This window comes from Lithobates pipiens, unplaced genomic scaffold (genome assembly GCF_037356315.1).
Source record: "Lithobates pipiens isolate NorthernLeopardFrog02 unplaced genomic scaffold, aLitPip1_a1.2 Scaffold_8, whole genome shotgun sequence".
Taxonomy (NCBI): Eukaryota; Metazoa; Chordata; class Amphibia; order Anura; family Ranidae; genus Lithobates; species Lithobates pipiens.
In genome coordinates this window covers 430882424-430900457 of record NW_027507903.1, presented here as the reverse complement: position 1 = coordinate 430900457, position 18034 = coordinate 430882424, and the positions used below count along the sequence as shown (strand labels likewise).

At 40.6% G+C, this 18034-nt stretch overlaps 1 protein-coding gene across 1 annotated transcript in view; it reads left to right on the top strand.

Annotated features, from left to right (window-relative positions):
* MGAT4B (alpha-1,3-mannosyl-glycoprotein 4-beta-N-acetylglucosaminyltransferase B) overlaps positions 1-18034 on the top strand; it is an 820251-nt gene that overhangs the window by 434422 nt on the left and 367795 nt on the right. Inside the window, exon 6 of the mRNA XM_077474298.1 lies at positions 8280-8393. Within this exon, the coding sequence (XP_077330424.1) occupies positions 8280-8393 (114 nt within the window). The remainder of the gene's footprint in view (positions 1-8279; positions 8394-18034) is intronic.

Sequence of the window (18034 nt, the reverse complement as noted above, 5' to 3'; positions counted from 1 at the left end):
GCAGCAAGCATTACTGAGAAGCTTAGCTGATGGGACACCGAGGCATGCAAATAAAACTCATAGCATTTATCGTCACAGCAGCCAGGATCGGAATAGCCATGTCCTGGAAGTCACCCATAATCCCCTTTGACTTGGTGAAAGCTAAGTTGTCATGAATCATGGTTAATGAACGCCTCATGGCAATATTACTTGACAAAGGGGCCACATCTGATAAAACATGGGAACCCTGGATTAAATACTTGCCTGATCCCTTATGAAGCACTACTGATCTGATATGTTTGGTCTTATGGAGTGCACTTTTCTGTCCGTCTTATTCTTTTTTTCTTCTTTTTCCTTTCCCCCTCTTTTGGTTACCTCTTTACTTTCCACCCCTGACCTATCAGGGAGAATGGCAATAGGAGAGGTTTAGTAGTAAATAAGGTGTTAAAGGGGAAGACATAGAACCTGACCGTTACTCTTAACATACTGTTTAGATTTCTCATCTCCACTGATTCCATAATGAAAGGGAATGTGGATGTGGGCCCCATGGCCATGTTGTCCTGATTTCCCCCTCCCTCTAATAATAATCTCGGAGGAACGATGGGGAAACCAAACATTCTGTTATATGTCATTATTTCATTGCTTAGCTTGATGTGGTTTATTAAGAGAAACGTTTCATCAGGTGTGAGTAATGAAAGACATCTACAGGTGTATCTCAAAAAATTTGAATATCATCAATAAGTTTATTTATTTCAGTAATTCAATTCAAAATGTGAAACTCATATATTTTATATAGATGCATTACACGCTACATGATATATTTTCAACCATTTCTTTCTTTTAATTTTGATGATTATGGCTTAAAGCTAGTGAAAACCCAAAATTTGGAGAGCCATGTCATCTGCTGGTGTGTTGGTCCACCGTGTTTTATCAAAGTAAACACAGCCCACTACCAGGAAATTCAAGAGCACTTCACGTTTCCTTCTGCTGACCAGCTTTATGTAGATCTGATTTCATTTTCCAGCAGGATTTGGCACCTGTACACACTGCCAAAAGTACGAAAACCTGGTTTAATGATCATGATATCACTGTGCTTGATTGCCCAGCAAACTCACCTGGCCTAAATCCCATAGAGAATCTGTGGGGTATTGTCAAGAAAAAGATGAGACACCAGACCCAACAATGCAGACATGCTGAAGTCTGCTATCAAAGCAACCCGGGCTTCCATAAAACCACAGCAGTGCCACAGACTGATCGCCTCCATGCACGCCGAATTGATGCAGTAATTCATGCAAAAGGAGCCCCGACCATTTATTCAATGCATATTATACTGTACATGGACTTACTTTTCAGTAACCCAACATTTATGTGTTAGGAATCCTTTTTTTATCCTATGTAATTTTCAAATTTTTTGAGATACTTAATTTTGTGTTTTTACTATCTATAGGCCATAATCATCAAAACTAAAAGAAAGAAATGCTTGAAAAATATCACCCTGTATTTAAAGCATCTATATAAAATAAATGAGTTTCACTTTTTGAATTGAAAATACTGAAATATACTGAAATAAATTAACTTGTTGATGATATTCTAATTTTTTAAGATGCACCTGTATGTGATTCTCTAGCAATAACCATGTACCAAGATATATGTTTATGGAATGTCGATATACTTCTTTGATGTATACTTGTCTGTAATATTTAAATAAAAGTCATTGGAAAAGAAAAAGGGAACTTGTCTTTTAACAGAAAAAGACAGAAAATCTTGTGCTGGCGCCACGCTCAGCACTGATGTTCTTTTACCAGAGCTCATTTAGAAAAGAAAAGACAGCAGGTAGCTTTTAATTAAAAAAATCAACATTAGAGTATATTATTTCACATAAAAAAACAGCAAATATTGACAAAATGGCAGAAAAATATCAAGCTACTGCAGCTAAAGTAACAAAGTATCAACTGGAAACACAACACACAAAAAACAGAGTAGTAAAAGCTGCTTTTGCATCATGGGAGTTTAATTTTTCTTGTTTCAGTCCTGTAAAGTGATTGCCTTTAAGCGGTTGAGTGACCAAGCACAACTTCAAATATTTTATCTCTTTTCTACATGTGTATGCATAGGGATCTCTGGAACGGTTGTCACGAAAGTATTTTGAAAATTACAACTAGGTCATGTTTTGTGATTAGTTTATATACAAAAGTTGCACAGCTAAATACTTTTAAAAAGTCCCCTTGTCGTTGTTGTTACTTTATTCTTATTGTAATCGTTTTCACATGTCTGCTAAGCTATTACATTTCCAGAAAGATAGTCAGAAATGGTATAAGGTGCAAACTGCCACATCAGGTCAGTATCAGGCATTCCTTTTAATGCTATCCAATTAAGATAACATCTGCAGCTGTATAATGAGAAGCCTGACTGACCTCTTAAAAATGGGACATAAGTGGAGAAGTAACTCCCCTTCTGCCTCAGGCCCCTCTTACTAAACTGAGACTACAGCATGTGATTTGACCGGCAGTTCCTGCCAATACACCACATAATGGATAGTTATCAGAGTATAATGGGCTTCTTGTAATGGATTCATTGTGTAGAGCTGGCTGCTAAAATTACCAGAAGTTATCCAAGAGTGCTTTGTTCCCAACACATTGATTTTTCTTTTATTTCTGTTTGGATGGAAGAGCCATCAGTCAGAGAATACTTTACACTGACGCATGGTTGCTGTTGTCCTAAAATTATGAAGGCTGTTGGCTTCCCCATTTTGAGTTGATTTTGTAATTTTCTTTAAAACAATTTTTTTTAATTTCAGGAAGGCAATATAACATTACAGCAGTTTATTTGTTGAATCAGTATATGAAGATAGATCATCAACAAATCCACAACCACTTCCTCAACCACTTACCAGAATAGTAGCAGATTAACGAAAACCAAAGCAACATGTAGGCTTGTTACTCATAGACTTAAAGAGGAAGTAAACCCTAATGAGTTTACTTCCTCTTTCATTCCCTGCAAAGGCAAAGCATAATAGACTACTATGCATCGCATAGTAGTCCATTATGTGTCACTTACCTGACACAGGAGCCAGCGATGTCACCACTGTCCCCTGTGGTCCGGCGCATCCATCTTCTCGGTGGGGTCTCGCAGCTCCGCCGCTGTCATTCAGCGAAGCCGCGGTGACGTCACTCCTGCGCATGCGCACGGGAGCCGACACGCGCGGCATCTTCATCGTTGACGATGCCGTGCTCAGTGTGCCTGTGCGCCACTGTCTATGGCGCATGCGCCGTAGACAGCGGTGCCTGTCTAAACCGTATAGGTTTAGGAGATATTCTTAGCCTTAATCTAGTGTGTTCTAAGGGTTTACAACCACTTTAAGTTTCATCTTTGCAAGGGGGAAAATAATATTTGATAAATACAAGTTTTGATCATGTGTTTATAAATCCGCCCTATAGTGTGTGCATTATTTTCAAGAAATAAACCAGCACCCCCAGGTGTTCAGACAAGTGGAGCCACAACAAAATACAAAACACACATGAAAAAAAATACCCCCCGAAACAGATGTCTACACCACAAAGACTGTATGTATAATAGAAAAATAAAGTTTTTATAAATGACTGACACCCCAAAGATACAACCAGCAGATTAAATACATACAACCCCTAGCCTCCCCCCAGAAAAACAGTATTAAATCACAAGTCCCTGTGTAGTGTTATAAACCTGCCTCACTCAGTAAACTATATATAATATATATATAAGTGGGTGTATTATAATTCACTAAACACATACAAAATAAAATGTATGGTATAAAAATGTAAAATTTGATATTACCAATAACCACCGCCACTTAATAAACTGTAATAAATGCATTTACAAAAATATGAACAAACTATATTTATGCAAAAATTCCAAAATGAACAAGCCAAAATTCAAATAATTAAAAAAAAAAATACTAAGATTTCAAAAGAGTGAACAGTGGTGTATCTTGGATCAGTGCTGAAGCATAAAGTATAACAGGGGGACTGTTGGCAGAGGGCTTACTGCCACCGATCCCCATGTTATTGGTGTTGACAAATGTTATATTTTTGTGCTCTGTAATATGCACACATATAGTATCTCACAAAAGTGAGTACACCCCTCACATTTTTTTGAATATTTTTTTTTTTTTTTTTATATGACACTTTCCTACAATGTAAGGTAGTGTACAGCTTGTATAACAGTGTAAATTTTCTGTCCCCTCAAAATAACTCAACACACAGCCATTGATGTGTAAACCGCTGGCAACAATGTCCAAATTGGGCCCAAAGTGTCCGAATTTTGTGTGGCCACCATTATTGTCCAGCACAGCCTTAACCCTTTTGGGTATGGCGTTCACAAGAGCTTCACAGGTTGCTACTGGAGTCCTCTTCCACTCCTCCATGGTGACATCACTGAGCTGGTGGATGTTAGAAACCTTGCTCTCCTCTACCTTCCATTTGAGGATACCCCACAGATGCTCAATAGAGTTTAGGTCTGGAGACATGCTTGGTCCCAGTTCATCATCTTTACCTTCAGCTTCTTTAGCAAGGCAGTGGTCGTCTTGGAGGTGTGTTTGGGGTCATTATCATGTTGGAATACTGCCCTGCGGCCCAGTCTCTGAAGGGAGGGGATCATACTCTGCTTCAGTATGTCACAGTGCATATTGCCATTCATGGTTCCCTCAGTGAACTGTAGCTCCCCAGTGCTAGCAGCACTCATGCAGCCCGAGAACATGACACTCCCACCACCATGCTTGACTGCAGGCAAGACACACTTGTCTTTGTATTCCTCACCTGGTTGCCACCACACAGGCTTGACACCATCTGAACCAAATAAGTTTATCTTGGTTTCATCAGACCACAGAACATGGTTCCAGTAATCCATGCCCTTAGTCTGCTTGTCCTCAGCAAACTTTCAGGTGGGCTTTCTTGTGCATCATCTTTAGAAGAGGCTTCCTTCTGGGATGACAGCCAAGCATACCAGTTTGATGCAGTGTGCAGTGTATGTTCTGAGCACTGACAGGCTGACTCCCCCACCCCTTCAACCTCTGCAGCAATGCCGGCAGCACACACGTCTATTTCCCAAAGACAACCTCTGAATATGACGCTGAGCACGTGCACTCAACTTCTTTGATCGACCATGACGAGGCCTGTTATGATTGTTAAACCACTGTATGGTCTTGGTCTCCATGCTGCAGCTCAGGTTCAGGGTCTTGGCAATCTGTTTATAGCCTAGGCCATATTTATGTAGTGCAACAATTCTTTTTTTCTGATCCCCAGTTCTTTGCCATGAGGTGCTATGTTGAACTTTCAGTGACCAGTATGAGAGAGTGAGAGAGATCACCAAATTTAACACACCTGCTTCCCATTCACACCTGAGACCTTGTAACAGTAGTCACATGACACCGGGGAGGGAAAATGGCTAATTGGGCCCAATATGGACATTTTCACTTAGGGCGATACTCGCTTTTGTTGCCAGCGATTTAGACATTAATGGCTGTGTGTTGAGTTATTTTGAGGGGACAGCAAATGTACACTGTTATACAAGCTGTACAATCACTACTTTACATTGTAGCGAAGTGTAATTTCTTCAGCGTTAGCACATGAAAAGATCTAATAAATTATTTATAAAAATGTGAGGGGTGTACTCGCTTTTGTGAGATACTGTACATGTGAAATAATTTTTTTTTTTTTTTAATAAATTCACAGACATTTTTAAAATTCTGTTTTCACTTTGTCATTAAGGCTAGGTTCACACCGGTGCGATGCGGGAACGCCGCGAATCCGCGGCATTTTCCCGCATCGCATGCCTCCCGCCGGCAGTTCACACTGCCCTATGCGGACTGCTGGGAGTGTCAGTGAAATGTTAATGACACCCCCAGATCAGTTCGCATATCACAGTGCGATCTGCAAACTCGGACAGGAATCGGATCGCATGGTGTGAACAGGGTCCCGTGCGAGTTTGCGGCGGGTGCGATGCGAATTCAGCCATACTATCTGTATGGCTGAACTTGCATCGCACAGAGATCGGATGTGATTTGCACTGCAGTGCGGTGCGAATCACATCCAGTTCTCGCTGCCGCAGTGGTGTGAACCCAGACTTAGGGATACTGAGTGTAGATTAATGGGAAAAAATGGATTTAAGCAACTGTAGTAGTATCAGGCTTTAAAATTGAAAAAAAGTGAAGGCGGATACTTTCTGAATGCACTGTAAATGTGATCACAAGTGTTTACTTGCATACATTGGTAAATGCAGCCAAAATTTAGGCCCCAGAAGTAGTGGTGTCCTTTATTTTATTTTTTTTCCCTTTATGCTGCTGTACAAAGTGGAACCATTCCGCTACTATATGCATCTTTGTGAATGGACCTATAAACGAATATACAATCACGTGCAAAACTATATGCTGTATGCAGCACATATTACATCCCTGTAAATGAGCCCTCATAGAGACAGAACTAAGATTGCAGTGCCTGTGCTGGGAACTTGCAATGCTTATGGGTACATAGATAAATAAGGGCTTGTTTTAAAATGCTTATACAGCTTGTTAGTATATGTAAACATTTTGCATCGATAATCATGATCTAGATGTTTTTATCCTGTAGAATATATAAAATAAGTAATTTGGTTACTTTCACACTCCAAACACATGCTGGTAGGTTAATTGGCTAATGTCTAAATTGGCACTAGTAAGTGTGTGTACAGGTGCAGCTCAGAAAATTTGAATATCATCAAAAAGTTAATTTATTTCAGTAATTCAATTAAAAAAGTGAAATTCTATAAATCCGTTACACACAGAGTGATACATTTCAAGCATTTCTTTCTTTTATTTTGATGATTAGTTTACAGCTAGTGAAAAAACAAAATTCAGAATCTCAGAAAATGAGAATATTAGGAAAAAGGTCAATATTGTAGACTCATGGTGTCACACTCTAATCAGCTAATTCACTCAAAACACCTGTAAAGATTTCCTGAGCCTTTAAATGGTCTCTCCATATGGTTCAGTAGATTACATAATCATGGGGAAGACTGCTGACTTAAAAGTTGTTCAAAAGACAGTCATTGACAACCTCCACAAGTCACAAAAGGTCATTGCTAACAAAGCAGGCTGTTCAGAGTGCTGTATCCAAGCATATTTATGGAGAGTTGGGTCTAAGGAAAAAGTGTGGTAGAAAAATCTGCACAGGGAACAGGGATAACCGCAGCATTGAGAGGATAGGGAAGCAAAGGCCATTCACAAATTTGGAAGAGATTAACAAGGAGTGGACTATGGCTGGCACAGTGCTTCAAGAGCCACCATACTCAGACATATCGAGGACATGGGCTACAACTGTCGCATTCTTTGTGTCACTCCTGAACCAGAGGCAACATCAGGAGAATCTTACCTGGGTTATGGAGATAAAGGACTGGACTATTGCTCAGTGGTCCAAAGTCCTCTTTTTGTATGAAAGTACATTTTGCATTTCATTTGTAAATCAAGGTCCCAGATTCTGGAGGAAGAGTGGAGAGGTACAGAATCCAAATTGCATGAGGTCCAGTGTGAAGTTTCCACATGCACTGATGGTTTGGGGAGCCATGTCATCTGCTGGTGTTGGTCCACTGTGTTTTATCAAGTCCAAAGTCGACCAAGGAAATTCTAGAGCACGCCATGCGTCCCTCGGCTGACCATCTTTAGATTTAATTTTCCAGCAGGACCTACCCGCACTGCTAAAAGTACCAATGCCTGGTTTAATGATCATGGTATCACTGTGCTTGATTGGCCAGCAAACTTGCCTGACCTAAACCCCATAAAGAATCTGTGGGGTATTGTCAAGAGGAAGGTGAGAGACACCAGACCCAACAATGCAGACGAGCTAAAGGCGGCTATCAAAGCAACCTGAGCTTCCATAACACCTCAGCAGTGCCACAGGCTGATCGCTTGCATGCCACACCGCATTGATGCAGTAATTCAGGAAAAAGGACCCTCCCTGACCAAGTATTTTGTGTTTTCACTAACTGTAAGCCATAATCATCAAAATTAAAAGAAAGTAATTCTTGAAATATATCTGTGTGTAATCTGTACGAGTTTCACTTTTTGAGTTGCATTACTGAATTAAATTAACTTTTTGACCATTTTCAAATTTTTTGTGATACACCTGTATGCATGTGAAATTGAGACCTCAGATTGTCAGTTCTTGAGGGGAGTGACTTGTGTGAATTTACAATTTGTTGCTGTTTAAATACATGTAAAAAAATAAACAAATTAAAGATAGCAACCATATATATGTATGTATTTATTTTTTATTTTTTGGTTTATCAACTAGATTCCCAAACGAAATCCAGTCAGGCCTTCTAGAAGTTATATCCCCATCTCCCAACTTCTACCCTGATTTTTCACGCCTGCGAGAATCTTTTGGAGACCCCAGAGAACGAGTCAGGTAATGTACAAATTGAATGTGTGTACAAAAAAGAACTCCAGGCAGACTGTTAGGTTCATAGCTAATGGCTCAGGCAGAGCCTTGCATTTCTGGGCACATGACGCTGCAGAAGAAATTATGTCAACACTTGTTTCTGATCTTGTTTTATGTTCTCTATCATAAATAAAAATCCCATCATTCACCAACCATATTCACTGTGTGTAGACATCATATTTTCTACAATATATTCCAAGCTTGGGTAGACTTGGTACTATTGCCTGTGATCTTCTGTGCATGTGTAGCCATGTTTTTGTACTGAAAGTAGCTAATTTCTTTGATCTTCCAGGAGTTAACAACATAAAGTTTGCAATATTGCCTGAGCTTCCTGTATGCATAGACACCCTTTAGAATTCTATTGGGGTGCAGAACCAAAAGTGTTTCTGCTTGTGCCCAATTCATGTACCTGTCAAACATGAATCTGTTGGTGCCTGCAGTGAGGAGTTTTGCACTAGTGGTTGGCGAAGCCTGATGGAGAATCAAGAGACTAGTTCCCCAGCAGGTCTGTTTTGGTTTTTATTGACAGCCCACAGCAGTGGGCAGATCTGGATTCTGCTGTTGGTCTGAAATCCACCCACTGCTGTATGCTGTCAATAAATAGCAAGATGGGCCCAATGGGGAACTAGTTTCTCAGTTCATCATAAGGATTCGGCCCTCCCAGTGACAGGCAATTTCCCAAATATGTATTGCCTTATCTGGGTCATGACATGGGACAGTACAGAGTAGCTAATAATAAATAAATGAAACTGACACACAGTATATTTGGTCATAAATGGCCACGGTGTTTATTCAAGGGGTAACCCAAATTAGCTACATTCACATTAACTAAAAAATCAGCTTTCAGCATAGAATTAAATTTCAAAATTAACAAAATGATCCAATACCAGATCTCAATCACCATGTCCTTCCAGACTTATACTGGAAGACGAACCCCCACTGAATATCACCGTGACTAAACAATCATAAAAATAGGGAGGGGGGGGTGGGAGCGCAAACTGGTCCTCTTCAGGTGGCTGTGAAGCTGAGGTAGCGTCCGGCTTATATAAGCAGTCATAGGCGCGAAGAAACAGCCCGCCAAATTCCTCCAATGACGGCTTGTTGCTAAGGGATATTGCACCAATAGCCCTGCTGAGAGAAAGGAGAGAAAATGCACAGGCAAAGAGCCCTCTGCCCTGTCCCATGCGGGCCCCCGGTTAATGCCGGGAACCGAACATGGGACAGTACAGAGTAGCTAATAATAAATAAATGAAACTGACACACAGTATATTTGGTCATAAATGGCCACGGTGTTTATTCAAGGGGTAACCCAAATTAGCTACATTCACATTAACTAAAAAATCAGCTTTCAGCATAGAATTAAATTTCAAAATTAACAAAATGATCCAATACCAGATCTCAATCACCATGTCCTTCCAGACTTATACTGGAAGACGAACCCCACCGGCCGAAGCCAATTGTGAAACAAAACGCTGAGGCCCCCCCAACACCGTGGCTTTCTCTATCATATTCTGCAAACCTACATTGAAAATGTCCAGACCTATGTCCGACAAATGTACCAAGTCTGATCTATAGAGACCTGAGATAAAACCTTCCAACTCAACGTGGCGATAGGATAAGTTATTGGAAGAAACCAAAAAATTATGAATGGTCCTATTTAAGCGTCTACGAATCTTGTCTAGATAAAACAAATTGCTAGAGGGGGACCAAAGTAACCTAGGAATCATCTCCTAAAAAGCGATAATTGCGGATGGAAAAAGGACCTTAAACGAAAAGAGATCCTGTTTCATCTCACATAAAAGATTCCAAGTTTTAACTTTACCAATATCATTTGCCCCAGCGTGGATTATTAATAGATCCGGGCTGGGCCAAACATTATTTAAATAAATTAATTCATTTCTTACATCTTTCCAACGTAACCCCCTAACACCATGCCAAAAGATTTGCAAAGCATAAACCTTAAAACCCAAAGTCTTTTCGAAATTCCGTGCTTCGGCTCTTTTGTAGGCCCAATGAATAAATGAATGGCCTATAATCCAGACCTTGAACCTAGGAAAATCTGAAAAGAAACTTAATTAGTAACTAACTCAGGTCGAATGTAAGACTTATATCTAACACTGTCCCAACGACCCAACCTCTGAACCTCCTCAGAAGAAAAACCCATAGAGTTAGCAGCAGTGGCAGTCCCTATTCTGAAGGAGTGAGATGAGAAATAAAAGCCTGACAAACCAAGGGTTTTTAGACAAGAAGAAAGGACAGAAGAAAATTGATAACGAGTAAGAGGAGACAGGTCATTATGAATAAAGAATGACCCGTGAAAGAAAGGTCTAAAGGCGATAAAATTTAAATTATTTTGGACCGGGCAGATAGGAATATACCCTGCCCGACCCAACTTAATCATGCGTCCCTTACCAACCTGATCGGTTTTTGATCTTCTGATGCATATAGTGATAGAATCTGAAGAAACAAACACATCACTATCTAACAGGATAGCGCATGAAGCCTTATTCGAGGCGGAAAACTCACCCAGCCGTAAAGCACCAAAAAATGCCAAAGAAAAAGCTGCGTTAAATAATAAAATTTCATAAGGGGAATAGCATACTGAAGGCAAAGTCTGAATTAATTTAACCAAAAGATCAATAGAAATGGGTCTCCTACCATCTCTAACCAAATGGGAACGCCTAAAACCTTTCAATACCTGACGTACTGTATAGAAAGAAGACAAGGCCGGAAGGTCAAAAAATTTTAGAAAGAAGGAAACCCCGGCCAAAATTTTATGTATAGAAGCTGCACTAAGGTTAGAATGGATTAAAAAAGTAACAAAAGACAGAGCTGTGTAAGCATTACAACTGGCAATACTTAAATTGTATGTAGAGCAGAAACTATCCCATCTCGACCATGCTCGCAGATAGTCCTCCCATGTTCTCAGTGAAACGGAGTTCTTTAAATTGGCGGAGATTAATCCCAAATCAAGCCCCAGAGGAATTCCGGGCATTGGGAGCCAATTGGGTCTGCCTCCGGAGCCAATTCGTGGAACCTGGAAAACTGAAGACGAGATAACGAGTCTGCAATGCTATTGCTTACACCTGGTAAATGTTTAGCCTTAAGCCAAATATTATATTTCATACAATGGAGAACTAAGAAACGAAGCAATTTGATTACAAAATCAGACTTAGAAGATAAACAATTAATCGCGAATAGGACACCTTTATTATCCGTGTGAATTAAAACTCTCCGATTTTTAAACAAATCACACCAAATAACTACCGCCACCACTACTGGGAATAATTCTAACAAGACTAGGTTACGCGCAATGTCAGGAATCCTCCAAGATGTGTGCCACTTTGAAGCACACCAATGACCTGCCAGGAAGGCACCAAAGCCTATAGAACCTGAAGCGTCGGTAAAAAGGCCTAGTTCAAAATCGTCTATAAATTCTTTCTGCCATACCGTTGATCCATTAAAACCTAACAAGAACTCATCCCATACCTTTAAATCATCTTTAATGGCTTTTGACATGGTAACATGAGAAAAAGGATTTTTTAAATCCTTTGTAGCCCTAGCAAAACGGCGAGAAAAAATCCTAGCTACCGGAATTACTCTTGCAGCGAAAGCAAACAAGCCTAATAGAGATTGGACATCTTTAAGCAGAACTCTCCGTCTAGATAGAAAAGAGGATATTAGCGACCTAATCTTGAAAAGCTTTGATGGAGGCAATCTGAATTCCATGGCATTTGAATCAATGACAATGCCCAAAAATTCCAGACTAGTAGATGGAAACACTGTCTTCTCCTGGGCAAGGGGAATGCCAAAATTTTCACAAATATCAAAGAAGGCTGACAAAGAATCAGAGCAAACAGAACATTCAGGTGGACCTATGAAAAGAAAATCATCTAGATAATGAATATAACCAGCATCGGGATGCACCACAGACACTACCCATTGAAGAAAAGAAGAAAAAGCCTCAAAGTAAAAACAAGATAAGGAGAAGCCCATTGGCATACATTTATCAAAATAAAAATATCCGTTAAAATGAAAACCTAGAGAACTAAAGCCTTGCGGGTGTACTGGGAGTAAACGAAATGCAGACTTAATATCCGCCTTGGCCATTAATGAATTCCTTCCAAAATGCTCAAGGAGAACCAAGGCCTCATCGAAAGAAGCATACGTAACTGAAGCATCTAAATCAGCAACCTCATCATTAAGAGACTCGCCAGCAGGGTATGACAAATGATGTATTAGGCGAAAAGAGCCTGGCTCTTTTTTGGGAACTACGCCCAATGGAGAAATTCTGAAGTTGGAGAAAGGGGGTGAGAAAAACGGACCCGCAATCCTGCCCTCTGTTAGTTCTTTCTCAATTTTAACCCTAACAACCTCTGGGTGTGAAAAGACCGAACGCAAATTGTCCACTAACTTACAACCAGACCCAGAAAAACCAGGGACTAAAAAAACATGCTTGAAGCCGCTATAAAGCAGCTCCGCCATCCTGGTGTTTGGATACATTTCTAGCCAAGGAAGCATGTTTGACAATTTCACCGTTGTCTGTGCCTTTTGAAAACCCATCCCTGGATTGAGGCTGACCTGACATGGCAGAGGCCTTTCGATAACATCTACAAGCCGGGTGTGACCCTGTACAATATGAGCACTCGTGTTTGTATCTACAGTTGGCCAGAAATCTGCATTGTTCTTCATTGAATGCAAAGCAGAAACCTTTGCGAAATGAATTATTAGTAGAGTTGGGTGCTTTGAATTGCACCTGCGGTTTTGGAGGCAACATCAGATTTAACCAAAGGCCAACGTCTTTCACACCCCAACGTAGAGAAGGGTGTACCGCCAGCTTCTGCCTGAAATTCTCATCATAATGAAACCATGAAATACCCCCGAAATGCCTAAAGGCCTCAGCAACAATGTCTAGATGTTGAAATAGCCCAGAACATTTTTCTGGAAATTTTTCACCCATAACTGAAGCGAAAATACAGAATGCTTGAAGCCAATTCTGGAATGTTCTAGGTACTGCTCTCCTTCTATCTTCTTCTGAACGCTCCTCTGATTTCTTATCTAATTTAGAAAGAAATTCTTTAGAAGAAGGCAGGAGGGATAATAAATCAACAAATTCTCCTCTCCAAATTTTCTCCTTAACTGAGGAAGACAAGTGGAAACCTAACGGGGAGATTTCGCACGGAAGCGCCTCTTTCATACAAGCTTCTGCTACTTGACAAGGTGTATTATTACAAGAACTAGGCTGTAAAAGACCACCAGTATTCACTAAAATGCTCTGTGTTCTTAAAGGGTTAAACTGTTTCTCCATAGGAATAGTAACATTACCCTGCGAACGCATAGCGTTCCAGACAGGGCCAACCTTTAAAGCATCCGCAGTGACTGACTGCTGCAATCCAGTACCATCTTGATAAGCACCAATATTTTGTGCACCTGAAGCAAGCAAAGGCTGCACATCTTCCCTTACACCAATAGGGGGAGCAGTACTGATATTCAAATGATTAACAGGATTTTGTAATATCGCTCCAGAATACTGAGCACCTGACACTGCACCAGAATACTGTGCACCTGGCTGCAAATTATAGGAAAAAGTACCAGAAGACTGTACACCTGACATAGTATTAATAGGTGCACCAGCAGGCTGTGTCTCCTGAGCTGCACCAAATAAATGTGCCCCTTGTAAGGTACCAGAAGGCAGTGCCTCCTGTACAGGGATAGTTGTTTGAACTGAAACATTGTTTAATTGCTGTCTATTCTGAAAAGAACTGCCAGCGCTTGCAAACAGAGCCCTGGCAATGAGAGAGGGAGAGGGAGATCCTTGTTCCCCTTCTGACAGGCTAGTAAAAGCATTTGCTAATGAATTAAGGATAACAATTAAGTCAGGTAAAGAAGAAACAGTATTCTCACCAGGCGGAATATCTGACACAGCATTCTGTCCCAAAGGAGCTGCAGCGCTGGTTTCTGGAATGAAGGATGAGGAGGATAAAGTTGCAGCATCTTTAAGATACCTGGAACGAGAAGTAGAAGTGAAAGAATCTTCCTTAGAATAAGGAACAGCAGGGGCTGCCGACTTTTTCTGCTTCTTTCCTTTTCCTACAGGTGTGCGGGAGTTGCCAGCTGAAGGAGAATTCCTGTGTTCCTCCATAATGTTCGGCATGGGCGTCAGACAGGCAGGGAGAGAAGAAAAAGCAGGAGGGTCTTCAGCTAAGCAGTGCCTCAGTCACTCCTCACCGCCAGAGCTTTCTGCTTTTTCCAGAAGCTGACGAAGGAGAGACTCCATTCTAACTGTACACCTGAGCGCAAACTGGTCCTCTTCAGGTGGCTGTGAAGCTGAGGTAGCGTCCGGCTTATATAAGCAGTCATAGGCGCGAAGAAACAGCCCGCCAAATTCCTCCAATGACGGCTTGTTGCTAAGGGATATTGCACCAATAGCCCTGCTGAGAGAAAGGAGAGAAAATGCACAGGCAAAGAGCCCTCTGCCCTGTCCCATGCGGGCCCCCGGTTAATGCCGGGAACCGAACATTACCTAAATCCCCAACCCCATTTGTTTACATTTAGCTCCCGGTCAACAGCTGAATCGTGTCAGGGATAGAGCCCTGTGCTGGAAGCTGTCACATACATCACAGCTTTTCAGTACAGACGTGTCCCACTCTGAGTACTGAAGTACCTCTGTACTCCAGTTCAAAGCTGGTCATAATTACCATCAGTTACCTAATTTGAGAACTAGTATTTCTTTGAAAATCTGCCATTGCCATAGAGAGGCCAGGTTAATCTGGTGGTACTAAGAACTACCTAAATTTGCTGCACATGTTCGTGATATTACCAAAACTGGTGAAAATGTTAAATGATAAAAATGTAAAATATGTGTGATATTAATATGTACATCAATCGAGTTCTGCCATAGATAGTTAAAGCTGATCTCCAGGTTTTAGTGAATTTTAAATTAAATTTAATTTGAACCAAGCTGGTTCAAACAAACTATTTACTACTCTAACAGATGCAACAGCTGTGTGTACTCTATAAACAGTTCTGGCAGCAGAATGGGGACTTCCCATTTCACTCCTAGAATGGGGTTGGGGAGCTTTTTATTGTATGAATGTATACAAAGATTATTCTGATTGGCGGAGAGGTGGACACATGATGGCCTGATCTTTGGCTCAACCAATAAGAGGAGCTTTGTATTCATTAATAGAATACAAAGCTCACTGTGAATGGTTGCAGAACATTCAGCCCAACTTGATTTTATTCTAGGAGCTGAACAGGAAAGTTTGTCCTTTACTCAAGAGATCAAATGATTCTTCTACTGTGCAAGTGACAAGATGAAATGTTTTCTGAATCAGGTGAAACTAAAAAGCTGCAGGAATGTTTCCACTGCAACTTTCCAACCAAGGATGCACATTCATGTTGACCACTTTTTCCCCCAAACCTGTTGTGTTTTATGGTGGTGATGTGACTGCCTTCTGTATTTTACCTAGAATATACACAATATTGTCAAAAGTATTGGGACGCCTGCCTTTACACATACATCAACTTTAATGGCATCCCAGTCTTAGTCCGTAGGGTTCAATATTGAGTTGGCCCACCCGTTGCAGCTATAACACCTTCAATTCTTCTGAAAAGGCTGTCCACAAGGTTTAGGAGTGTGTCTATGGGAATGTTTGACCGTTTTTTCCAAAAGTGCATTTGTGAGGTCAGACACTGATGTTGGATGAGAAGGTCTGGCTCGCAGTCTCCACAGTCAAGTTCCTGCACCCTAAACTCACTCAACCATGTCTTTATGGACCTTGCTTTGTGCATTGGTCCAAATCATTTGGTGGATGGGGGATTATGGTGTAGGGTTGTCCTTCAGGAGTTGGGCCTGGTCCCTTAGTTCCAGTGAAGGGAATTCTTAAGGCATCAGCATACGAAGACATTTTGGACAATTTCATGCTCCCAACTTTGTGGGAACAGTTTGGGAATTGCCCCTTCCTGTTCCAACATGACTACGCACCAGTGCACAAAGCAAGGTCCATAAAGACATGGATGAGCGAGTTTGGGGTGGAGACTGCGAGCCAGGGCTTCTCGTCAAACATCAGCGCCTGACCTCACAAATGCGCTTCTGGAAGAATGGTCAAACATTCCCATAGACACACTCCTAAACCTTGTGGACAGCCTTTCCAGAAGAGTTGAAGGTGTTATAGCTGCAAAGGGTAGGCCAACTCATTATTGAACCCAACAGACTAAGACTGGGATGCCATTAAAGTTCATGTGCATGTAAAAGCAGGCGTCCCAATATTTTTGATAATATATTGTACACTATTACCCCACTCTGATATATATTTCAAAAATAGAATCTGAATGACAGTTGACACAGCACGGATAGAAGAATGAGAAATTATAATGGCTTTTTTGGCTCCAGCTTAGTAACACCAATCCTATTAAATAACCATGACATCTAGATTTGGCTGCTGTTTTTCAAAGGCATGCAGAAGTTACAGACAAAAGTTTTTTTTTAATGTCACTTGAAGCCTATAAATGACTTTGTTCTTCATTGTTTATCTCTCTATCAAGGAATGTTGTGTCCCCTCCTCTGCTGCCGCTGATTTAGGTTACCGATAGACTGTCGGGTGAATACATGGAATCCAGTGGGCCTTGTTATTTATACTGTTTTTTGTTCACTTTTAGTTTAGGTTTAAGAATGAAAATTCTGATTTTTCTTCCCCCTATGGGCAGCACACAACTTTCAATGTAATGTGCAAAGTAAAGGGAGTGATACAAAACTTTTTAAATGTAACTGATTTTAGTATCACTTTTGATAATCAAACCGTATGTGGGTTTAAAGCTGGCAGTAAACGTTTTAAATTGAAGGACAAGCTCTGCTCATTGGGTATTTACAGCTTACTGAAAATGTTGTGCAACAGATTAGAAGAAGAATGCCAAATTCAACTTTTCATGTTTTTGAGTTAAGTGTTAGATGATCTGTCTGTGTTCATGTTGGGAAACATTTTCCTTTCATTTTTCCTTACTTTGGAATCACAGTTCTTACAGTAAATGAGTCCTGCCATAGCTGTGTTATGGCTGGTGCCAAAAGCTGCACTTCCACTACAACTTCCATACATGAAGAGAAAGTGTAAAAAACATTTGTTTCTCTGCAAAAGACACATATTGGCTGTGTTTTATAACTACTGTGTGATGCACAACCACAATGCCTTCAAAAGTATTCATACCCCCTTGAAATTCTCCACATTTTGTCATGTTACGACTAAAAATGGGAAAAGTTGTAAATAAATCTGTGCAAAGGGGAAAAATACAAGCAGACAAGCTAAAAATATACTGTCACCTGAGTGGAGGATACTGGAATTAGTTAAAAGAAAAAAGTAGATGTGGCGCTGTTCTAATTTGGAAAGAGCTGAGATAATGGATTTTAGGTCTGGTGTGATGATGCTTCTGTGTTCTGTGTGAGTGCCATGCTTTGAACCTTCTTAAAAGAAAGAGAACATTTTAAATACTGGTGTTCAATATATGTACCCTCTGCATGGTGCATTCCAAAACATCTGGAATGGGCTGAATGAAAAAAAAAACCCTGACAGATTCTTTCATTCACATCGATGTGGACGAAGAAATCTCTGCCA